The 26,186-nt window shown below is 38.7% G+C and overlaps 1 protein-coding gene across 1 annotated transcript; it reads right to left on the bottom strand.

Moving 5' to 3' along the window:
- Positions 1–3: 3 nt before the first annotated feature.
- cracd (capping protein inhibiting regulator of actin dynamics) lies at positions 4–26,009 on the bottom strand. The gene is made up of 9 exons (XM_057352119.1): positions 25,831–26,009; positions 7,559–7,727; positions 6,513–6,642; positions 5,907–6,068; positions 5,372–5,578; positions 2,897–5,276; positions 2,557–2,747; positions 2,236–2,392; positions 4–1,876 (listed from the first exon to the last, which is right to left on the bottom strand). Exons 3-9 carry the CDS (start codon positions 6,552–6,554, stop codon positions 1,716–1,718), a joined length of 3,300 nt encoding a protein of 1,099 aa, XP_057208102.1. The 5' UTR covers positions 6,555–6,642; positions 7,559–7,727; positions 25,831–26,009; the 3' UTR covers positions 4–1,715.
- Between the last annotated feature and the right edge of the window lie 177 nt (positions 26,010–26,186).

The following is a 26,186-nucleotide window of genomic DNA, read 5'->3' as shown; positions in this document are numbered from 1 at the left end:
GTCTTTCTTTAATTTTCTCTACACATTTCGTAACATTTGCGTCACTTTTTCCTTAATGGATATTTCTAAAGTAGAACAAAAAAAGTGCAATTATCAACAAACTATTGTTTTTGTTTCATATCACGTACAACACTGTTTACGCTACGCTATTGCACACGACCAATGTAAAAACAAAGTGATGTAACTGCAGTTCAAGAGATCTTCATAAGAATACTGTCCATTTCGTTTCACTTCTATACATACATACATACCTACATACATTACATACATACAACATTATATTAGATAGTGGGGTCAGTGGCTCTGCTGAGAGATCAAGGCTTCCATTTATTAATTTCATAACTTAGATAATTTTTATCCAGAGCGATTTACAGTTCAGGTCCAGCTTCACCTAAAGCAAATCCCTCTGGAACAATCAGAGGTTAGCTGCCTTTTTCAAAGATATAGAGGTGGCGTCCAGTTATAGTCCATTCACTCCTTTGTTTTTGTTTCAGAAAACACTCTTTGGCTAGATCTCTTGTTCTTCCCCCCACGGGATGTTGCTTTTGAAGCACTGATCTCCCATCCCTTTGCCATGTCACGGGTTTGCTAATTAGCTGTAAAAGAGATGCTAGCACACGCTACGCCAGGACAGCATTGTTTACAGTATGTTACAGCAAGCAGGCAGTTTGTTATTTCCGGCAATCGGTTGTACGGAAACAGGCGGGTATAGACACTGCAAAATGTAGTGTTGTTGTCAATTGACAGCACGGCTCTAGTGCATATAGTGATATGGAAACATTATTGAGAAGTTCAGAGTTAGTTCATTACATTAGTAAACAGTGTCGACATGTTCTTATCATGATGAGTTTTAGCAATAGTTAAAATGACAGTACTCACAGTCGTCACGGACACAGTGAAGATCTTTGTACTTTGCCAAGATATCAAATATAATAAGTTAGGGAAAACAGAGACCACATCTGTCCATCAACAAAGTGGTGTCAACGCATTCGGGTAAATATGAAAAACGGTCGCCAAACCTAAAAAACAATACAAAACTGTTGTTTTGATGCTCATGCATGTGGGAGTAAAGAGTGAGATTTGTCAAGGTTATACCAACTGTGTTGTCGTTATTATTAGCCCTTGAATTGCTTCCCAGAACTGTCACCAAAGCATACTGTCTTGTTTTATTTCAGATGTTTTAAACTGTGTTGAAAATTAAACACATTGATTTAATAATATCTAGGATCAACAATTTGACATGCATTGTGTATATACACTGATTTTTGGATAACAGGTTTTTGATTGACTTTTAAGACATGAAGGGCTACACTTGCTGCCATAGATTCTAAGAATTGATGGATTGACTGTGACAGGAAAGGATTAATTAAACTGTTGATGTACAGAAAGTTTAGTCGTTTTTGAAAACCAAAGAAATAAGGGTTGGCTTCGGAGATGGAGATGTGTTTCGTCGTTGGTTCTTTGATCCATCTGACGGAATTCGGAGCGGAGCATCTGTATGTAGGCACAATGTTTTGTCATTATGGCAATACATTTTTAAAACTGAAATACCAATTATTAGGAAATGCCTGATTGCTTGTGATTTGTGGAAAACTGAGTTCAAAGGTTTCTATGTTGCCATGTGTCGCCAGAGGTGAGCTGTGGTGCAGTGACCTAACTGATGTGCATGAAGGAGATGAGACTTATTTGCTTTTTTATTGGGTCAAAGTATTCGATCACTTGATGATCTGTGGGCAGTCGCTCCAGGCTTTGGCCTTACGCTTGGCTAGGGCGAGCCAGGCAGGCTCGGTTGAAACCTGGGTGGTGTCACCAGGAGGGAAGCGCTTTGTCACATCCTTCGTTGCTGGCGGAGAGGGTGTTGGGTCTGTTATTTCAACTGTCAAAATAAAGAAAATAATCTGTTTCAGGTGTAATTCCACAAATTGCTGTTCAAATAAGCTTTCATTGATAGTAACATGTACAGTTAAAAGAGCACATTCTTTTCTACATTTGTGGTGTTGACTGTCTCAGTTGTATGTATCGGAAGACCTGGTTTCGCTTGAGCGGGGCACTTCTTGGGACCTGCGATTCAGCTAGTAGTAGGCGTATAAAAAGCATCAAAACATACCAAACCTTTAAAATACTGCAAACATTGTGCAGTTTAAGGGGCTTTAAAGGTCTGGAGTTATCGAAAACAAGTCAGCATATAAACAAGCAAACTAGAAAATTATTTGCAGCAAACGTAGTGATCTTCACCTGTGACTGAACTGGGCAATGTATTGGCTTTCTTCAAGTTGTCGCGGCGTTCAAAGCGGGCCAGGAGTGTGTCTGGTCTCTTATGTTCAGGTGCTGTTTGCTTGGGAGGGCTGGAATTGAAATTCCCTTTATCCTCTGTGGGACTGACCATTCCAACCTTACAGATGCAAAGAACAGTTGTGTTTTTTCTTCAGTTGCAGTTATAGAAGGATTTAGGTGTAGCATTAGTGTAACCTTATAGTTTACAAATTACGTACAGTATTAACTGTATAGCTACATACCACCATAGCTTGCGTGGCCATATTTATGATATATACATACGCTTTCTCTTTCCCTGGCCTGTTTCTCAGCCAGCTTTGCTTCTCTCTGGCTTCTTCTTTCTTCTCGGCTCTGCTGTTGTTCTCTGAAGCCTTTCTGTTTTTGCAGTGCCATAGTGATCCACAACGGTCCTATCTCTTTCTCCTGTGTCCGTGAGCTGTCCAGTGAGTGCCTGGCCTGCAGTGATGGTTTTTCTGTGAAGACAGAAATTTAGAGTGTCAATTTAACAGGAAGAGTGGTTTTAAAGCCACCGGCTATTTTAATTTTCAATCAGTTGAAGACTTTCAAACTTTAATTCAATTCTCAAATATAGCTATAACTCTAATGCATGCAGATTTCAAACCTCTTTTGATGAGTTCAGTCCTGCGATCTGTTTTTTCTCTCCATGGAATGCTGATAGATGGAAAAAATGACTTCTTTTCTTTAACCTCATCCTCTCCTTGTCCGTTTCTCTGAGACTGTACAGATGGTGAAATGTCTTCCTTATGGTCCCTGCTCTGCTCAGCAGCTATCTGTCCTGGCGCCTCTGTTGTTTGTGAAATCATATCCCCTGAGGTCCGCTTGCCATGTTTTGGAAAAGGAGAGAGTGGAGGTGTGGCACCTTCAGAGGGTTTCGGGGAGGCAGCTGGTTTTTGGTAACGTGGAGGCTTAGGGACAAAGTTATCACCTTCATTGCGTGAAGAAAGAGTACTTCTACCAAACTTGATTCGGGGTTCTTTACTGGGCACGGCAGTATGGTACCCAGCAATCTCTTGTTGTGGAGAAGCAGAGCTTGTCTTTTCAGAAAGTGTAGACGTGTCAGAGTCTTGATCGATGGATGTTAGAGGTACTGGGACCCCTTCAAAACTGTCACCTGCGCTGTACCTTTTCTTCCTCTTTTCTGCCGATTGTTCATTATGGAAGCGAAGAGAGTAGTTGGTCCTTCTCAACTTGATTCCAAAAGGCGAGGGTTGCTCATCACCACTCTGATCCTTCTGATCCCCCTCATCTTTTGTTTCAAAGTCCTGTGATTCTGCCTGACTTGGCAGCCGAGTCTCAGAAATCTGTGAACTGGGAGATTCATGTGATGGACTGGGAACAAGAAAGGAGGGGAGGTCTTTGGCAAACATGCATTCTTCAGAACTATCTGTTATGCGAACGACCTTGCTTCCCCTGTTCTGGATCTTGGTACCTGAAGAAGGCAACTCTTTTGGGACAGGGGGACTTTCTGTAGATGCTGATTCTACTTTCCCTCCTTCTCTTTCTTCCTGACTGAAAACCTCAGAGTTCCTGTTCGAATCAGCGAATTTCTTTCTAGCTGGAGTAATGGAAAACTTAGCACTGGCTGACATTGTCTTCCTGAGGTTGGTGTGAGAGAATGGCACTGTATTTAGATCCTCACTTACTGGTCTGCTCTGGGATTGCTTGTGACTCTGATCTGGGTATTCAGGATATTTTCCCTCCTCAGCACCTTTTAAAATTTTTGATCGTATACTTGCCCATTCTGCCAGTACAGCAGCATTGGATTGGTCTACAGATAAGGAAGACTCGTGTAAAGATTTTGTTTTCCCAGATTTCCGATCCGGAGATGTTTTGCTCTTGGTTGGTGGAGTGCCCATGGCTTTCTTCCCCTCAGAAAGACCAAGAAGGGATTTGCATGCTGTGTCCTTGATCTGATCGAGATTGACTGCAGTTCCACAAAGCTGAGCTCCTGTCACAAGAATAGCGGTATGAGGGACATAAAGAGATGATGAAAGAGTTGGGGATTCAGTGCATCCTGGAGAAGAGGCTTTGGCTCCCTCCCTGGTTTCAGCTCTTGTCTCATCTTGTTGTCCAGTTGCCGGAGTAACAGGGGTAAGGTTGACCTTCTGGAAGAGTATCTGTTTCTCACCCGAGGATACCTTGAAAGTGAAGGGTCTCTGTCTCTCTTCCATCTCTCTCCATCGCAGTTCCTCTGCCTTTCTCTTCCACTCTGGGTCAGTGACTTTAGCCTGCTCCTCAGCTGCTTGCTGTTCTTGCTGTTGTTTCTTCCTTAGTCCCTCCTCCCTCTTTTTCTCTTCAGCCTCTTTCCCTTGTCGCCTTCTTTCTTCTTCATGAAGCCGTTGCTCCTCTTCTCTTTGTCGTTTCTCCTCTAACTCCTGAATTCTGTGTTTTTCTGCTGCCACCTCCTCCTTTCTCCTCTTCTCCTCCTGCTCCCGTTTTCTTTCCTCTTCTAGTCGGAGTTGCTCTGCCTTGAGTTCTTGCTGTCTTCTCTCTTTCTCTGCTCTTCTTCTTTCCTCCTCCTCTTTCCTTATGCTTTCTCCTTCCTCTATTCTCTTTTTTTCTTCCTCCTCTTTCTTTTTCTTTTCCTCTTCTTGCTTCTTTCTTTCTAACTCTTCTTTCTTTTTTCGTTCCTCCTGCAGTCTTAATCTTAGCTTTTCCTCTTCTTCCCTCTTCTTTTCCTCTTCTCTGGCTTTCCTCTGCTCTTCCTCCTTTTGCATTTGTTCTTGTCTGCGCAGTTTGTCTTCTTCTAGCCTCTGCTCTTCAATTCTTGTCCATTGCTCTTCATTCTTTCTCTCTTCCTCTTGTTCCCTTCTCTGAGGCTCAAGATGTTCTTGCTCCTCATTCTGAAGTCGCTTCCTTATGGATTTCTCAGTAGGCTCATAATCTTCTTTGCTCCTATGGATGTCTTTTCTTGTCAAATCAAATACATCTTCATGTTTTTGTGTCTCAGTTTCTTCTTGCATTTCAGAGAGATCCACTTCCTGAAATGTATTAAAAGATACAGTAAAACATATTTTCATATGTCAAATCTTTTTAAACAGCCACCGTTCCCTGTGAAGATCACCATCCCATTTACCTGTGTGAACCTACGATGTTTGCGTGACACCCTCTGGTTCTTCGGTTTGACTGACAGTTTGTGTTTGGCAGCGGTGTTGTCCAAGCATGGGACAAACTGTGGGACAGCGTCTAGATTGATGGACTCAATTGTACCAGGGGGAGGTGGCCGCTTAGTACGTGGGGATTTGACTGGAGTTCTGTGATGGATTGGATCATGGCTAGTAGCCTTATTATAAAGAAAAAACACAACAACAAAACATGTTAGTTGCCAATGGGAATGGTGAAATCATTGCCAAACAGTATTTTACAATTTTATGTCCAGTTGCTGCAAATGTCATGGATTCAAATCCCAGGAAACACAATTATTGTTAAAATGTATAACTTGAATTTACTGAAAGTAGCGTACATTATCTGCCAAATACATTCATATTTTGGCAGAAAGATGAGTCTGTATTACTATACAGTTTTAACTGGCTGAAGATTGTACATATTTAAACTATAATAAACAGCAGGACCATGTGACTTTGTATTGTTTAATTTTAATAAAAATCTACCTTTTCCTTGGCCTCGGGTTCTAGTGGCTCACTTTCCACCTGAGCAAGAACCCTCAGTGGACTTTGTGGTACATCTTCCTCATCTGAGCTACCTTCATCTCCCTCACTCTTTCTAAGTGACGGAGGTCTCTGACCAAACTTGATATTATGTCCTATTTGTTTCTGTCAACAGAAGCATGGACAGTTGTTCAACCAAGTGTTATTCAAATCTTCAAAAGCCCTAAATATACCTATATATAAATAATGTTTTATCATAAAAACTAAATGTGACCCTGCCTGTGAAAATCAGGCTAAAGTCTCATAATGTTATTCTGAGATAACAAGGACCAAAGTTTGATTTCAATCATTAATTTAAGTTTGATTTCAAACTTTGACATGACCATATTCAGTCAATGTTAAAGATATCAAGGTTATACTGTATTTTCACAGCATGTTCTCTACATTATGTAGAATGTAGATTATTTTATGGAGAAAACAGTACATTACAGCTAGGCTTTCAAAGGCAGGATAGCATATCATGGTATGAAATTATAGTGCATGGCTTGATTGTGTATGCAAGTATAAACAAACGTCCTTTAATTATACTGCGTTTGTACACCGTCTCACCTGAATGTTCCTGACTTTGTCTGAAACGTTCTCCTGGGACATTGTCTGCCCTGGATGTGCCTTCTCTGAGTCCTCAGGGATAAATATGCTCTCGTGTGAAAAAGCTCGAGACCCTAGGGTGCTTACCTCTCTGTGAATAGATATAAACACACTTTAAATGACAGAAATTCAGTGAATGTTTTCATCACACAATTTATTAACCCAACAGGTGCTGTGCATATACAGCTCTGGAAAAAAATTAAGAGAACACTCTTTCAATATTTTCAGTTTTTTTTCTAAATTGACTATTTATAGGTATATGTCATAAGCACAGAAGCGTTGGATTAATGTATTGTGAAAAGCCATTTTCTAAAATTCTGTGATTTACAGAAATTATTTTGTTATGTTTAAAGATTTTAAATATTTAATTGCTTAAATTTCAGCGCTGGAAATATACGTAATCTTTATAAGTAAGAAATAAGCCCCTCTGCTTCGCGTCGGGTCCTGATCACACTGTCGGGGCTTATTTTGCGATAACAGCCAGCTGTTTGTACATTATCCCGCTTATTAAACAGCTACTTGCCACATGAGGAAAAAACTGGACATGAAATGTGAATTTGAAATATTTTATTAGCTCATTTTTACCAAATGCAGACCTGCCGCGAGGAAAAGCCGTTTACTTTCGGTTTTAAGGTCAGAAACGACGTTCAAATGTCACGAACAGGCAAGCTGGTTTAATCATTGTAAATATAATGTCATACATGTTATTAAAATACATATTTATATTTAATTTGTAAAAAAAACCTGTCAAAATGATTTGCTGCATCCGGGTTACCGTGTTATTAGATTTTCGCGGTTGTTATCTGGGAATAACAAATCTGCAAATGTCGTGACTGGCCAATCAGAATCAAGCATTTCAACGAGCCGTGTAATAAAGCAAAATAAGGTTTGCTAATAAATTGCATCAAAATGGACACTGATTGGAATAACCCATGAATAATGAATCTAAAATTAATTATTAATAGGATTAATGAATAAAACTGGTCATGAGAACATCAGAATTTTACCTTAAATGTGGATCGTCCTCTTGGTTAACTGAGACCCCCCCATTGCAAACATCTTCAGTGGAATGGCTAGGCTTAAGTTCAGATCCCTCAAACCCACGTTCAGCTTCCCTCCTTTTCTTCTTCCCAAACAGACGACGGAATGGCTGGAATTTGCCCTGCCGTCGCCGCTCTGGTAAAAAGTGGAGTCAGGAGAGCAGGAAAAAAATAGTACCAAGTTATCAAAGAAGCTAATGCTAACTTTTTCATGTCCATACCTAAATAGAACCATATATGACATTGTATGTATGAAAAAGCCTTGATGAAAAGAAATACAGAAAGTTCAGAATAGGCATGAAATCATGTTATATCAGGTGGAGCCCTTGTTCTGACACAAGCACCTGCTATTATAGTGCCCAGATTCAACATCCTGTAAAGTCAAGGCCCTTTGATATTGAACTGGCATAATGGAACTAAAGGAAACAAGCCAACCCTTGAATGCCAACTGCTAAATAAGCACCTTTAGATAATGTGATCACCTGAAATATAAAGTGTTTATGAGAAGAGGTTTAACAGAAAGTTAACAGTCTTGATGCAATCTATTTCAGCTTGTTAAAGTGATTCTTAGATGTTCTTTAGACCTCCAATGAAGTCATTATTCACTGAATTAGTTGAAAGAGGCCCACAGAGATACAAAGATATTTCTTAGAAATATCTTTCAAACTGTGGAAAATATCTTAAGAAACATTATCAACAATCCTTGAATTTCTAGTGTAAATAATAATCAGATATTCATAATATTCACTTTAGGCAAACAACTAAGCATTACATATTGTACAGCTTTGTAACTAATTCATAATGATGTTGCATAGGGATATGCTGTAGGTTCCTAACAGCTCCTCAAAGTTAAATTTTTATCTATTCTAAACATCATAGTTTTTCCTTGTCGCTCATTGGCGTGTTTGTAAAGCGCTGTTCTTGGTAAAGTTACTTTAAAACAATATGTGTTGTAAAACGTCCAATACAAATAAACTAATCCATGCATTATCCAAAATAAGACAAGTGGTTTCCCATCCTGCCATTTCTGACTACAAATCAATCATCAATGTATAAACGCACAACCACATACTGTAAACACATTAAAGATAAAATGTACAGAATATTTATCATCCTACCTATTTAAACGGAAAACTGTAGATGCAAAGCTTCCCTGACATAATCGTGTCATGGGGTTTCCTTGTAGCTTAAACGGATGATAAGAAAATGGACCTTTGGTTTGTAGGGTTTGCTATGGATAGGCTGCACCTCCTGAGGGCAACAAGTTATTATGAATCATAAACGCTACAGAGATAAGAGCAGATCGGGAATACACTGCGTACAAATCACTGTAATCGTAAAATATCACAGCAAGTGTCATGCAAGTGTCCTATTTAAGGGAAGGTTTGAGGCTGTGGCTCTTTTTGGCTCATTAGAAGCCATAATACATTTTTCCAGTAGCATTCTGGGATGGGTGTGTGTACTATATCAGACTTTTTAAAAAGCAATGAATGTTTTCATTTTTATTTCATTTTTATTTAAGCTCAAAAGTACTTTTTGTCTAAGTGCATGTGTTTGTGTGTACCCTACACTTAATGTCTGTTGTTTGTAGGGGCTCCTGGTGAAACGCCTGGTGTGACGTGGCCATTCTACACCACAAAGTGGATCTGTTACAGGCTAAAATTGGAAAGTAGTGTGGAGTTACACAGTAAGCATGTTACTGCTAAAAACACAATGGAACATAAACAAAGAAAGCAGACATTTGGTCCCTTCATGTCCGTGGCCACTTCGATGTAGCATTCCAAAGTTAAGGGCGTGATGATAGTGTTTGTGTTAGTATAAGATTTCCTACAAATGTTATTTCTATCTTGTATTGACTGTAATCTCCCCTCTAAACTGCTGCTACCCCATTTCTCGGCCCACAATGTTGTGCTGCAGGCGTCCTCAATCACTGAGGCATATAATGTGAGTGGACACCAGCTACATTAAGTTCCTCAGACTGGTCTGTTCTTCTCCATCTTTAACACACGTCTGTCCCACTAGACAACATAAGAATACTTAACCTTGCTTCTCATACTCAAATCTATTCGAAAATGTTACAATACAATCCTTGTTTCGTCCGTCTGAACCTGACTGCTCCACTCCAACTACAAATTTTAGTGCATGATTATTCATTATCATATCATAATTATCATAAATAATAACAATTCAGAACTCAGTATGTCAGTTATTCAAATTTGTACTTCAGCTGACAATATTTTGACTGGCCCCCCCACAGCAATGCATGTGTGCATACTTTTAATGCATCAAAAATAAATGTAAGGTTTTGATTTGATGTTGGGATGTTTCCTGAACATTCACAAGTTGTCTTTGTAATTTGTCTTGAGAAAACAGCGTCAGCCTAAGGGCCCATATAACAGTCCTTTTCTTTTGTCAGCAGTATTTTTGTTTTTGCTGGAATAAGCTTGATACCCATAAAACAAGTTTTACTCAAATATAAAACATGCCACACACAGTCATTCTAGCTGAGAAAGAATGAAATTATTCACAGGTGGAACATTTATAGTTAAACGTGCTTATAAACTTGAGAGTATATGATTTACGCAGAAAGGTGTGTATATTCAGGACAGCAGATAAAGTTTAAAAACACACAGACACAGCACACAATTCTTAAAGAGACAGTGCTGATGACGTCTTAAAAACAGAACAATTTTTAGTTTGTTATGCAGTGTTTGACTGCACTGTCACTTTAAGAGCGGGCCCTCGGAAAGATCCTCACTCTGTTCTTCTGTTTACCTGGGCCTTCAGATACTGTTACCTCTACCTGCGCCCCAAGCTTAGCCTCCTTACAGTCCGTCGCCATGGATACGACGGGCTTTGTCTGCAGCAAGGATAGAGGGGGGATAAGCATGAACACAGAGATTTTTCATTGATGTGTTTGTGTGCAAGTCTGAAAAGAAAATAGGAGGTATATTAAGAGATATTAAAAGATCATAAGGCTTGATCGTACGTTTTGTTTCCCCTTTCCACTCTCAGTCTTTATTTGTTTGTTTTATAAATACTTCTCTGTTTTTAGGCCCATTAGATCACTCCACTATGACTTTCTTGTTTTCTGGGTTCCAAATTTAAGAATTATGCAAATATCACAAATATGTCAAAATATTTCATGCTGAACACAGTTTGTGGATGCAGTCTTTATTTCTTATTAACTCGGTTTTCTTAATAATGCAATCAAACTGCAGCAGTGTTAATTTTGACAGCAAATTTTGATTTAGTTTTAGTCATAGTCTTTTGACGAAAATGCAATTTAGTTTTAGTCACATTTTAGTCAACCCCATCATTTTAGTTTTAGTCTAGTTTTAGTCGACGAAATATGAAAAACATTTTAGTCGAATAAATATACATTATATTTAGTCTACTAAAATCTAAATGGTTTAAATCATTTACTTGGTGTAATTAAATGTTCCATACAAAGATTCAACTGTTTTGACATAATTTACTTCACCTTAGAATGAAATTAAACCAGGTCATTACCTTTATTTTTCAGAAAATTCCAGTAACTAGATATGCATTGTTGGAACGCAGAGTATTAGACCATGAACGACATGTTCCAGTTCGTTCAATTCCATTTGACTCAATTGACTCGTTAAGTAGGGCGTATTCATTCAGTTCATTCAACCAATGAAACGCTCTGACAGGGCTCACACTCAAAAGCTATTGGCTCATGGCATGCCTATTTGAAGAAAGAGCGCACTGTCTTTGCTTGAGACAGCAATGAATGAGAATAGCTTTCAAAAAGACATATTATATAAATTGTATTACATTTCTTTAGTCATGCAAACATGTTACATATTTGGTTGGAATGTACAGTTTGACTCACTTCATCACTTCTATAATCAGTAGAGGACAGCGCTGGTTTCTTTTGGCTGACTCTATGTTGCATTTCACGTTATGCAGCAGCTCGTGTTAAGTTAACATTGGCATATAAAACCTTTGAGCTTGCCTTCGTAATGTGTTTCGGGGTGACTCGCCTGCAGTCGCGCTTCAAGTTTGCGGCGTTTTACCGGCGATCGTGAAGAAAATAAGACGCTTTGTAACCCGCGTGGAGACACAGAATACATGTGTGTGCTTCCCCTTCTCCCAGAGACTTCTCTCTGCCGTTTATATGAGATAAGCAGCACATGCGCGCAAACTGATGTCCGCCAGGTGGGACAAGAATATTTTCGTCTCGTTTTTATTAGTTGACGAAAATGTCAGTATATTTTTATTACAGTTTTCGTTATAATGCATTCATTTTTATTTAGTTATCGTCTCGTTTTCGTCAGTGAAAACATGTCGTTAACGATTACTTTTCGTCATAGTTTTCGTTAACGAAATTAACACTGAACTGCAGTAAGGAAAAGTTTTGTTATGGCAAACTCTATAAGCTTAATTTACATAGAACAGAAATACCACATGTAAAAGCTCACCCACACACATATTCGCTGTATGACAAGCTTCATGCCATAGACATGTGTGTGGGTAGCTCCACAATAGTGTGTAATTTTAGAGTATTATTTCAGTAAATAGCATTACAAAGGCAGTAGTGTGAACTGTGAACTCTCCACAGCTTTTAGGGAAAATTGCATTAGATAACGGCAAAATGCAACACTAAGACGCTCGAATAACAATAGCCTTTAAATATAGTGTTTGTTGACTAAAAAAAACAATGTATGTATTTAAACACCTAGTTGTTTATTTACCCTTGCATGGCAAACTAGCAGAGATGGTGTTTGCAATGTTTGCGTTTACGATTTACGAGGCTTAAGGTCTTTGCACATACAGTCCGAAATTTTCGTATGCGTTTTTTCGTATTTGCCTCTCGTTTGTACGGTGTCTCTCAATTGTTAAAAAAGGTCACTCAAAATGCTTGACGGATGCGAAAAACGCAGAAAATCGAACCCGGTCCGAATTTTTTTATGACGGACGAAAATATCGGAGACAGTGTGTAAATGTGATTGACACAACGTGAGGTTGTTATTTTTTTAACGTGCGGAAATTTCGGACGTAAATTTCAGACTCAATGTGCAATGGGCTTTAGTCACTCTTTTTGATACATTAAATTAGTTTTTAAATATTTACAGAAAAAGACAAATTATGAAGATATATGGAGAATATGATGTCGATAGCACCCCCACACAAGTTATTTCAAATTAAAGCAAGATGCAGTATATTGGGAAAACATTGCAAGTTTAATACAGAATCAACTTAAATTTTAATATATCAATTTTATCAGTTATTCCAATAAAATGTCACTTCAATGCTACAGCAAAGCTTAGATCTTTTCAGTTTGGGCATGGAATTGTATTTTTGGATACAGAAGCAACTTTCTGTTTCTTTGAAACATTCAAAAAACGTGGAAGGAAAATGCCAAATCTAAAATGCCAAAATTGTCACCAGTACACAAAACTCCCTTTTGGCAGACAAAAACCATTTGGCAACACAGCACAGATAAGCAGAGGAAACAGTACATGAATACAGTGTAACATCATAGTTTTGTATGAGTGTATTGTCTTTATGTGAGAAGACAGTGTCCTCTGACTGTTCACAGGGTCATCCTGTCTGAACTGTCTCAGCTGTGAGGAAAAAACAGTGTGTTCATTTGTGATTCCACTCCAGATGTGTTTTTGCACATGCACCTGCGACACAACTGTACACGTGATAGTGAACTTGTTTATTTCTCATTTTCTGGCACGTGAGCACATATAAAGGAATTGTGAGCATCAGAGAAGCTCCAGGGTCAGACAGGGGGTTATGACAGAAGCACGCAAAGCAGCCACATGCAGTGCAGCAGGAGACTTTAAAACTACCTCAGACGTACATAAACAAGAGCCAAGCTACAAACGTTACTCCATTGCTAATTTAACCTTATTTTAATGGTACAAACTAACAGTGCAGTGCATGATATCATCACTAGATCTAATCCTTATTTTATACATTTCTAGCCCAGACCACCTGCCTTTGTTTGGGAACCGGAGGGCTATAAAAATGGGCCTGTAGTTGGATTCTTAGAACTGAGCCTTAAAATCAATGTTTCTATATTATAAATCATAAGATATCCCATAAAACCCTCATGAAGGAGTTGAAAAGCCAAGACCCTACGATGGGTATGCAGTATTGCAATAAAATACATGCTAGACAGTTATATTCCTGCAGTGGCTAATAGCAAAGATTAGTTTTGTAACTAGTGCCCAGTAAAGCGCCACCTTTTTTAAATTGCTTTGGGAAGGAGTGTTTCACCTTTAAACTAAGTCATACTACACTGTAAACCCTAATGTTGTTTGTACTTAAACAATCAAGTTATCATAACTAAACATTAAAAAAAATTGTCTGAATTACAACACAAACACAATTAACCTACAAAACTCATATACTAAAAGAATTTAAGGGGAATGAAGTCATCAAAATTGTGACTAGGAATAGGAGATTAGGAGCGGCAAAGTTTGATTTCTTTCATTCATTTCACTATGATTTTAATCTTTGACATGGCCTTACTCAGTCAATATTAAAGCTATCATGGTTATATTTTCACAGAAAATCACATAAAAAGACAACTTTAGCTGTGATTTCATAGGCAGGGTCACAATTTTCAATACAAGGTGCTGTGAGGAATACCAATAAGCCCTTGTGTATGATTTTGATGATTTGTGCCTGATCAAAGAATATAAACTAATGGGGCATTTAAATAGTTGTTAATAAAATGTCATAGGTCTTAAGCTCTTTTTAGTGTTATTTATGTTATTTAATTGTAAATAAAAGTTTTATTGTGGTTTCTGTAGCAAATCAATGGTCCATTTGTGGTTACCAAGGTTTTTTTTGTTGGTAAAACTATGGCAGAGATGGGAAGTACATTTTACTCGACTCAAGAACATTTTTCAAATATTTCAAATTTCACTTCACTCGATTATAACGCATACTTTTTACTCCACTAACAGTTTTACGTGTTTTTACCTTTAATACTTAAGTGCATTAAAGGAGTCATATGACGCGATTTCGTGTTTTCCTGTATCTTTGGTGTGTTACAAGTTGTTCATGCATACAGGTACATCTCAAAAAATTTGAATATCATGAAAAAGGTCAATATTTTTTGTCACTCATTTCAGAAAGTGAAACCCAGATATTATACAGATTCGTTCATTCAAAGAGGACTTTCGTCCACTGTGTTTTCTGAAGTCCACACTCAACGCAGCCATCTACCAGGACATTTTAGAGCACTTCATGCTTCCTTCTGCTGACAAGCTTTATGGAGATGCTGATTTCATTTTCCAGCAGGACTTGGCACCTGCCCACACTGCCAAAGGTACCAAAAGCTGGTTCAATGACCATGGTGGTACTGTGCTTGATTGGCCAGCAAACCCGCCTGACCTGTTATTCTATGGGGTATTGTCAAGAGGAAGATTAGAGACACCAGACCCAACAATGCAGATGACCTGAAGGCCGCTATCAAAGCCACCTGGGCTTCCATTACACCTGAGCAGTGCCACAGGCTGATTGCCTCCATGCCACGCCGCATTGATGCGGTAATTCATGCAAAAGGAGGCCCAACCAAGTATTGAGTGCATAGAAATGAACATGCTTTTCAGAAGCTTGACATTTGTGTTTAAAATATCCTTTTTTTATTGATCTTATGTAATATTCTAATTTTGACACTGAATTTTGGGTTTTCATTATCTGTAAGCCATAATCATCAAAATTTCAAGAAATAAAGGCTTGAAATATTTCACTCGATGTGCAATGAATCTATATAATATATGGGTTTCACTTTCTGAAATGAGTGACAAAAAATATTGACCTTTTTCATGATATTCAAATTTTTTGAGATGTACCTGTATATTAGACACGTAAAATTGCAAAAATTAAAGTCTCAAACCAAAAGAGATGTTTTATTTAAAAGCGGAGGCTCATCCAAACCTGCGTAAAACGCCTCGTTTAAACACACCCCCACATTTCTACGTCAGTTCGTGAGAAGCGTTGAAGAACACCGCCCAAAATGTATACGCAAAGAAAGTAGTGTTCTCGCTGTAGTTGGTGTTGCTGCCGCCATGTCGTGGAGACATTGTGTGTTTCATTACAAAAGAAAAACTACTTAGTTGGGTCTTCCAAACGAGGACACAATTAGAAATCAGTGGTTAAGTTTTATTTACAACACTGTTCCAAAACTCCAAAATCCGAGTGTGTGCAGCACATTAACACCTGGTTGTGCACAAAGGCTGTTTCTAAAAAGTGGGGCAAATCCAACTTTGTAAGGACAGTCTGCAACTTCTCACTCACAGACTGTAAGTACGTTTTCAGTTTTAAAGAATTTGCAACTGACTATTCAAACGTAAGCTTTTGTCGGTCCTACGATCACAAATGCAGAAATGGTTTTATATCTACGAGGCTGAATCCATCGGGAGCTGGATTTAGCCTCTTGTCCTCTGGCTGTTCTCCCCTGCAGCGTGATGCTACACGAAAAAAGTCAATATTAAGTCATTATATTCAGTAACTATGTCCCCGCTGGATGCAACAAATGCCTTGTTTACAATATGTCTTATTGACTTTTTCGCGTTGTGTCGAAACACAGCGTCAAAGGCTGCTCAAGAAGATAGCTAGCTACAGTAATTGTTAAATCTAATAGTTTTTTTTAAATAAAACCTTACCGATATGTTACGCTCTGCTGGCAAAGTCGTGCTGGCAAAGTTGATTAATCTGCAAAAATGCATTTTCTGGATCATATTCGGGCTTGAACTCACACGGTACGGGTGACATTATCAGTTGTCAATATGCTTTGAAGGCTGATGTTCCGAATATGGTAAGGGGCGTTACATTTCCGCTACATGGTGAGGTATTCAGCCAATCACAACGCACTGGGTAGCTGGCCAATCCGAGCAAACAGTGCTTTTCACAGCGATGAGCTTTGTTAAAAATCGAGGCGTTTCAGAAAGGTGGGGCACATAGGAGCAACACGGTATGTGAAATCTAATGGGTTTTTTTAACCGTAAACAGCGTAAACACACTGTATTACACCAAATACACACAATAATGTTTGTTTTAGCCAACCAATATGACCCCTTTAAAGATGTACTTTCTTGCTTTTACTCAAGTAAAATTTTTATGTACTTAAGTATTGAACATTTAATACTTAAGTATTATGGGGCCCTAAGCAGAATTTTATTTAGGGCCCCCTCGGTGTCCCAATACAACTATTGTCAGTGCTTAATCATTAGCTTCAAATATAAATCTAACACACCCGTTATCAAGAGCCTTGGGCCGTCTGTGGAAGGTATGATATTCAATATTTGAAAATTTAATATTTAAAAATGTACTTGAGAGTAAAAAAACTGTTTTACAAGTTGGCTAATTTGGGCTAATTCGTATGAATTCGTACGAACTCATTCGTACATTTTAGTAGGGTTTGCTTTCGTGCCAGTGATGTTAGGGTTGGGGCAGGGTTAATGGTGGGACTTCAGTATTGCTTTTTTCTAGTAATCATACATTTTTGTACGATTCACAATGTAAGAATTCTTACAAATTAGGCACCTAGTAAAATAGTTACGAATTCCCATGAGATCAGGTTGGGATTTCAAGAGCTAGCTAGAGTTAGCATAATCACCTTTACATCGCACAGGTTTTCCATTAGCTTCATATGCAACAGCTTTATACACCACACAAAGACAGATAAACAGTTTTAGATACACCAGCATACATGTATTTAGCTGTCAGTAAATCCTACACATTAAGCGTAGCGCCTGAAGCCTTAACCTAATGCATTAAGTAGCACCATATACTATGACAGCAAGCTAGCCTTAGTCGTACAATGGTGTGGCTTGAAGGAACAGCTAAAAATCACTAAAGCAAATGGGATGGCTGACTGCACAGCATATAGCAAAGCTGGTCTAGCGGACTGTGCTTACAGTGCTCAAAAGCACACTTTTACCTAGTTGAGCCGTGCAGCTGGATAGAGCTGCACACCACTGAAGAAAAACCTTAGGGAACATGGTTTGAACCTTCTGCACCTTGATTTACAACTGCTGCTCCTGGTTGCTTTAGGAAAAAATATAACACAACCATTGAATCGCAGCTTAAATCTCTATACCTGTATCTCAAAAAGCAGTCATAACAGACTAAATATGTTAACTGAGGCATGAAAACTGATATATCTAACTGGGTGGGTTCAGGATGAATGATGACATTTGGTTATGGAGATCAGATGAACACAGATGTTTCAGCGGTAGCCCATAAGACTTGGATGTCAGGGTTGCCTTCAGAGCTTGACTTTAGCGTTATGAGGCAATTCTGATCCAAGTGTTACTCTTATGAACTAAACCCTGGTGCAGTATAAATTGCAGTTTAGAAATACAATGTGGCATATACACTCACCTAAAGGATTATTAGGAACACCATACTAATACGGTGTTTGACCCCCTTTCGCCTTCAGAACTGCCTTAATTCTACGTGGCATTGATTCAACAAGGTGCTGAAAGCATTCTTTAGAAATGTTGGCCCATATTGATAGGATAGCATCTTGCAGTTGATGGAGATTTGTGGGATGCACATCCAGGGCACGAAGCTCCCGTTCCACCACATCCCAAAGATGTTCTATCGGGTTGAGATCTGGTGACTGTGGGGGCCATTCTAGTACAGTGAACTCATTGTCATGTTCAAGAAACCAATTTGAAATGATTCGAGCTTTGTGACATGGTGCATTATCCTGCTGGAAGTAGCCATTAGAGGATGGGTACATGGTGGTCATAAAGGGATGGACATGGTCAGAAACAATGCTCAGGTAGGCCGTGGCATTTAAACGATGCCCAATTGGCACTAAGGGGCCTAAAGTGTGCCAAGAAAACATCCCCCACACCATTACACCACCACCACCAGCCTGCACAGTGGTAACAAGGCATGATGGATCCATGTTCTCATTCTGTTTACGCCAAATTCTGACTCTACCATTTGAATGTCTCAACAGAAATCGAGACTCATCAGACCAGGCAACATTTTTCCAGTCTTCAACTGTCCAATTTTGGTGAGCTCGTGCAAATTGTAGCCTCTTTTTCCTATTTGTAGTGGAGATGAGTGGTACCCGGTGGGGTCTTCTGCTGTTGTAGCCCATCTGCCTCAAGGTTGTGCGTGTTGTGGCTTCACAAATGCTTTGCTGCATACCTCGGTTGTAACGAGTGGTTATTTCAGTCAAAGTTGCTCTTCTATCAGCTTGAATCAGTCGGCCCATTCTCCTCTGACCTCTAGCATCAACAAGGCATTTTCGCCCACAGGACTGCCGCATACTGGATGTTTTTCCCTTTTCACACCATTCTTTGTAAACCCTAGAAATGGTTGTGCGTGAAAATCCCAGTAACTGAGCAGATTGTGAAATACTCAGACCGGCCCGTCTGGCACCAACAACCATGCCACGCTCAAAATTGCTTAAATCACCTTTCTTTCCCATTCTGACATTCAGTTTGGAGTTCAGGAGATTGTCTTGACCAGGACCACACCCCTAAATGCATTGAAGCAACTGCCATGTGATTGGTTGATTAGATAATTGCATTAATGAGAAATTGAACAGGTGTTCCTAATAATCCTTTAGGTGAGTGTATATTATAAACATAATATATATATATATATATATATATATATATATATACAGTATATATATATATATATAAACAGCAGATCTGAAGAACAGGCCTCCATTCTTTGCTACATAAAGTCCAGTTGTGTTTGACGTGTTATTCTCAGGTAAAACGGAATATCGACCGATAAAAAAAATAGAGGTTATGAATTGTTTATTCCAAATTCAAATTGGATTGGATTGAATCGCAGAAAGAGAACTTGAAGCAGACTGTTAGTTGGAGGGGAGGGGTTTGATGGTTCGTTCCGACCATCAAACTGACATCATTAGAGAAGGACATTTTCAGATTTTGACTAAAGACTGCAAGGCAAAAAAATTTGTCTATAACAAATCTAGTAATGGGCATTAACAAAGTGAAACAGGAAATTTTTATTTCATAGGGACTTGAAAGTCTTACATGTTCCATTTCCAGATTTTCCATGCAACTCCCTCAAGCTGTGTTTTCACCCTTTGCAATGTCTGCAGTCAGAGACATGAGCAAGCTATTGAGTCAGCTTTGTGTTTTCCAAGTAACTTGTCGAGAATTGAAAAAAGCCCTTGTGTGAATCTACAAATGGCTTTTCCAGTGTAGACTGATCTACACATTCTACGCATTCTAAAAAGTAATGTATTACTTGATATTACAAAATACCTGTATAGGCTAAAAACAAGAAAGACAGGTTTAAAAAAAGATGCTCTAAAATAATGAATATTTCAGAGGAGGATTTGTACAAATTATGTGATGAGAAATACAGTTTATTTACATATATGTGTCACTCATTTATCACACCACAGTATGTTTTCTTGGCTTGATATTAATTTAATAGAAGTATAATATATAACAGTTAAAACAAACAATGAAAACAAGCAGTTATCATTGAATGTGTATACATTTATTTTGTTGGACAATGAATAAGACACAAAGAGCCTTTGACAAAATAATATCAGTTTCATAAACAGAAGCCTATTGTAACGCGCTCATGCTACACGCCGCATTTCACAAGCAAAGCTTGATCACCTATATAGTCTGGGGAGTACGCAAAAATAAAGGCTTACCTGGTTGTCGATTTATCAAGACAAGCGGATAGTTTGTACGTGTGTACGCGCATGTGTGTCTGTTCCACCTGCCTGCTGTTACTGTGGAGCTCGAGTATTACCTTGAGTCAGGTGTCACATTGCACAGGTGCAAAGAGAACTCACGAATGCTTATGGTGGCGTGTGTGTCAGTCTGTGCACAATGCACATGATAATGACATATATTCAAATGATGACAAATTCACATACATGTTCCTAAGTAGTGTGAAAACGGATGCATATCCCCATAAAACTCAAACAATGTGTTTTTGTGCATTCTCCACAAGCAGCTGGAGGATGTTTGTTCCCATGATCCCCAATGTGGGAGGGCATAGTCGCCTGTGTCCTAGATGTGTTTACACACGTGACGACAAACAGTGCTTGAATGTCCGCATGTGTCCAAGAGAGGAGAAAGTGGGAGATGATGGCGAGGTAGTGTGCCGCCTTATACTGCTGTCTCTGTTGCTGCTCACAGAATGCCACTTTGTTCATCGGCCAGCTTACCAGGGCAGGAAGAACAGACGTGCATTGATCATTTCAAACTGCCCAACGCGCACAAAGACGATGCTGTGACTATGCTTGTCTGTTTGTGTATTGTTTTAACATTTTCAAAGGAGCAACATTAACTGAATAGAGAGTTTTAGTATATCAATAAGAGCAAAACTGTCACTTACGTCACGTATAACCGTGACGTAAACTGCACAGTCTGGGTCACTTATGGTGGCTACAACGTAATTGTAGATCGCATAGGGTAATATGCAGTCTCAGAGGACACCAGCGGTTAGGGAGTTATCAGAAACAATTAAACCTGTCATTTTTGCTGTCTTCAGCAGCACTGAAGGACATGTTTACAGAGTATTAACATGATGGACTGTATTTACTTATAGACTCTGAACATGCAATGCCTTGCAGATGTATTTAGAAAGCTGATGTTTGCATTTTTAGACAGCTTAATGAGCAGGACAACTAACTGCAAGACGTTTTTAGGTTCACTTACTGAATAGAGTAGACACTATAGTGTGTAGAGAGATCTTAACCATTCATCTGAAATGCCCCGGCCGTTTTTTGCTTTTTTGAAGCCAACCATCTGGGCCATGAATGCCATGTGATGTATCATTAAACGATAGACTTTCTTGTAGGTGGAAAAGTCTACTTCACCAAAATTGAAATTTCTTGCATCATTTATTCACCCTCATGTTATTTCAAACCTGTATGACTTTCGTTCTTCTGCAGAACACAAAAGAAGACATTTAAAAAAATGTTGATAGTCAAACAACATTGGATCCCATTGACTACTGTATGGAGACAAAACCATATCTCAAAATATCTTCTTTTGTGTTCCACAGAAGAAATAAAGTCATGAAAGTGAATAATACATGATACAAATTTTTCATTTTTGAGTAAACTATCCCTTTAAGAGCCCATTCTTGTTATAGAATGTATATATCTAACTTTAAGTTGAGAAAAAGTGTTTGCCAAATGTAAATATATCTTACATTGTAAGTAATATAGGTTATAAATCTAATGCACTATGTTCCGTTAAACTTCAAAGTCTGTAGTGACTCTATAGCCTCATGCTGGCAGCGAATATCAGCGTTTAATAAAAACTCCCACAGAACAGACACAGAAGAAAATCATAGAGGAATCAGATTCAATCTGGAAACATTACCTTTCAAGATCTGTAGAAGAAATAAGCCCAGACGAGCAGCCCACTCTAATAAAGCACACTACCCGCACAGTGATATCTAACGGCTTAATACGAATCCACTGAGTCCAACTTTATAGTCTCAAATGTATATGTTATGATAAATATGATAGGTTAAAACCTGTTCTCCACTTGATCCACAGTGTGGATGAAACAAAGAACAATTTTTGGATTGTAATGTCATGTAGTGTCTTTTAATATAAGAGTTTGAGGACTTTGTAGAACACAGAAAGTAAATCGTACTAGTAGGAACCAATGAGAAAAACAAAAAAGTAAACTTTAGTGGTACATCATCAAATTAAGTGATGTATCTATTTCATTGATATATCTATTGTACATAATATACATGTACATGTAATATAAGTCATTATATAGGCGTCTAAGTATACGGAGTATATACTGTACTGTTTACAGATTACAACTACACTGTTAAACAGACATGATACTTAAAATTAGATGTACAGGAACACTCTTCAAAAAAGGTGCTTGAAAAGGTTCTTCGATGCCATAGAAGAACTTTTTGTCTACATAAAGAACCTTTAACATCTGAAGAACATTTCTGTTTCACGAAAGGTTCTTTGTGGCGAAAAAAGGTTCTTTAGATTATAAAAAGTAAGAAAGAGATTGTTCTTTAAATGGTTCTTTGTGGAACCAAAAATGGTTATTCTATGGCATCGCTGTGAAGAACCTTTTAAGCGCCTTTATTTTTAAAGTGAAGGCCTTAAGTTCAATCAATATATTTATAGAGTTCCTGAATAAATGAAAGGTAAACACTGTCTGTAAGGCAAGATAAAACATGGGTTTTTAAAATATTGGTCCCAGATTCACTAGAAAGACAAAGCTGTGTTTTCAAGATATTTTCTGTACAACATGGCTTGTTTTGCCAAAATCTGAGCAGATTGTAACAATTATTGCTGTGAAGCAGCTATATCAGTACAGTGTAAGCAGAGAGAGGTACGACTAAAGCTAAACCAGGTAATGTAATTACAGACACACATTTCTGATCTGTCTCCTGTCGCTCTCTTTCTCAAATACACTTGTGTGTAAGTGTATTTGAGAGAGAGAAGGAGAGAGAGAGAGAGAGAGAGAGAGTCACCTCCTATTACTCAGCACAAACACTAAACACAGAACGCATGTGTAACATTCAGCTCTCATCCACTAGTAGTCTGGCCTTTGTTGTCTGACTCAGAGAAACAATGTCAGCTGCCTTTCACTAAATCTTCACGCTTGTGTCTAGATCTTCATATCTCCCTTTTTCCTACAATAATATTGCAGTGTCATTGTTGTCTTTGGTCTGTATTGATTGTGTTTGGCTACTTGAGATTCAAATCAATCGTAGAAAAAGGTCTCGTCCAGTCTTGTTGTCTGTGTGTGTTTAGTGTGGACAGGGTTTTGCTTTCATTGTGGGGACCAAAATCTGACCCCACATCTATGGGTGTGTTTGGCTGCGAATCAATCTTTGGAAAATGTCTTCACAAATACAGTGAAATGAACTCAGAATCTTCAAAACAGCTGTAAAAACTAATAATATAAACTGCTTTCTGTGAGGGATATGGTGTAGTGTAAAAAAACCTTTTGTCTCTGTGTGTGCGTCACTATTCTCATCATACAAGTCTTCGTCAAAGCAACAACAAATCAGATTAATTATTAACATTCTTTATTAATAATTAAAATGTTCTGGGATCAGAAGGATTTGTCTGCAGGTGTTTGTTCTTTTTAAAATTCAACAGCCAAGCATGAGGTTTATGTTGAAAAAAACCTATAAGAACAGAAGCATATTAATATGCCACATCTTGCTGTTTGCATTACATGTGCACATAATTGCCTACTATCAAGGGTAGAAAACTAGACTTTAAAGCTTTAACCCTCAACAGCATGAGAATCGCCACTTTCCCTGGCTAATTGACTGACCTACATGTCAGAGATTGTGTGTTCTAGTATCTAGGCGACGTTTGCCCTGTTTCCATACACACATTCAATCAGTGCCCGTCGTTGTTGAATATATACTTCACGACCAGCGGTTACAGTGAATAGTTCAGATTCACTCTGTACATCTCTCTTTGTGAGAGATGTTTTAGTTATTTTCCAATAATACCAAAGTACATATTGTGTTACCATCTCTGAGGGCCATATTATCAGTGTCTATTCCTGTTTGAATATCTGCGAACTATAGGGCCATAAAGAATACCGTAGGGATCAATAGAAGACTCTATATTGTATTGTTTGACTGTGTCACACTACACTAGATGACAACATTATACCCACATAATGTTTTAGGGACAATGTCATATCTGTCGCGCATCGTGTCCGTGAGAATAAATAAAGCATGCTTAATTAGGTCATAATGTGATGGAAAATAACATCCTTCCAACATGTTTAAGGCACACCCACTGCTCTCTAAAGATGTGTAACCTTATTCGGATTATGCTGTAGGATCGTCTGTCTCAGCAACAAAAGCACAGACACCCAGGTCAAGCGCACAGGGCTTTTCCCCTTCACTGGTCAACTTGTATTGACGCAGTACATTTATGGATTAATATTAATTGGCCTTTTCATGCATTATTTACGGTGGGAGCAAAGCCTCAGGAGCAGTTTCTCTGGCTTCCTCAACTAGAACGCACAAATCTCCAGGGTGTCTTAGGGGAACTCACCCCCAACCCGAGGTCAGCAGTAGACTTCAGGGTTTTTTTTCCTGTTTTAAAAATGGCAATGTTTCAACTTCAAATGGCAGACCTAAGGATGTGACTGAAAGAGCAGCAAGACAGCTGGTGTGTCTGCTGTGAATTCAAAGGAGACAATATTTCTATTTTTTCGTACTATTTTTGAGAAGGAAACCCAGCTTTTCCTTCTATTTATTTCTATAGGCATACATAATTCAGATGTTTTTATTAAACAAACGCAATTGATGGTGACAAATACAAAAGACATCCATCTATTCATGTGTCTTATTAAGTGGCAAGTAGGTGGAAATCAGAACTTGATCTAGTTTTTGTTTTGCATTCAATAGTTATCCTCACATCACTTGTAACAATGTCTGAGCGGTGCTTAATGCGCAATAAACAACTCAAACAAGCACGAGCCCTAGATCAGTTTAGTGCGTTTGTATATGGACAACACCAACAAAGAAAGACAATTTTGACATTTAATATACAGTTAGGCATTACATCATTGTTACGTCATGATGAAAGAAAATTGGGCCAGACGCTGTCTATTAAAAATGCCTGTAGTCTAAATAAAAGACCCTTCGTATCATTTTACGCTTATGTCATTATCTGTAATCTACGTCTGTCTTATCTTTGTAGTGAGTGTTGGCCATTCATGTGCTTTATCAAAACGTGCAATGGTAACGATGGCATTTTTGCCACAAAAGCATGCATTGTGGCAGGTAGGCTATGCATCGTGAGAGAAAACGACACTGTAGCTCAGGGCACCAGCAATCGCCTGCACCAGTTCCCATAAGCACATTATGAATGACCGACGAATTAAATGATGTATTCATAATTCAAACACGGTATCAATCCTTTGCGAACATCGCTCAGAAATTCACAGCCTCACTTCATCAAAACGACTGTCATTCATAAATAAACGGCAAGAAAGAGCAGGACTGACCAGGCGTATTCTCAAGAATGATATGATGCTGACGTATAGACGGCATTTTCTAAACAATGGCAATTTTGTATCATGCATTTCAACACGAAATGCCGCTCGAGACGTTCAGTGTTGATGCCCCAGCTGCGCACACATCTGTGAAGAATGGTGGATTTTGGAAGATGAGCTGTATGACAAGGTCAGTATCGCCCACAAAGCAATGCAGTTTAAACAAACGTTTGATCGTCTGCACAAATCTCCTACCTCTTCTTTGCGTGTCGCACCACAGCGATCAGTTCGGATGCTTTTTTATTGTCTCGCGGCACTCGGTATCTCCCATTCAAGTCACAGCACGCGCGCTGCCCTCTTTGTGTATGTGTGTGTTGCTGATGCTGCGAGTGCTCGCCCCCCTCCTCCTCTCACAGATCCGTACGCATTCAGCGCTGCTTCCTACAGCTGCACGTGAAACGGGAGGGTGTGGCAGAAGCAGTTAAAACACAAACAGTCCATCTTTACCTAATGTTTCAGTTTCTGAAAGCACAGATACGTTTAATTGAGTGATTCGACACAAACCGTACTCAGAATCTGAAATCATAAGAGACTACGCCGTATATCAGACC

Source organism: Triplophysa rosa, linkage group LG15 (assembly GCF_024868665.1).
Source record: "Triplophysa rosa linkage group LG15, Trosa_1v2, whole genome shotgun sequence".
NCBI lineage: Eukaryota > Metazoa > Chordata > Actinopteri > Cypriniformes > Nemacheilidae > Triplophysa > Triplophysa rosa.
The sequence above is the reverse complement of the archived record's forward strand: the minus strand, read 5'-3'. Positions and strand labels throughout refer to the sequence as shown.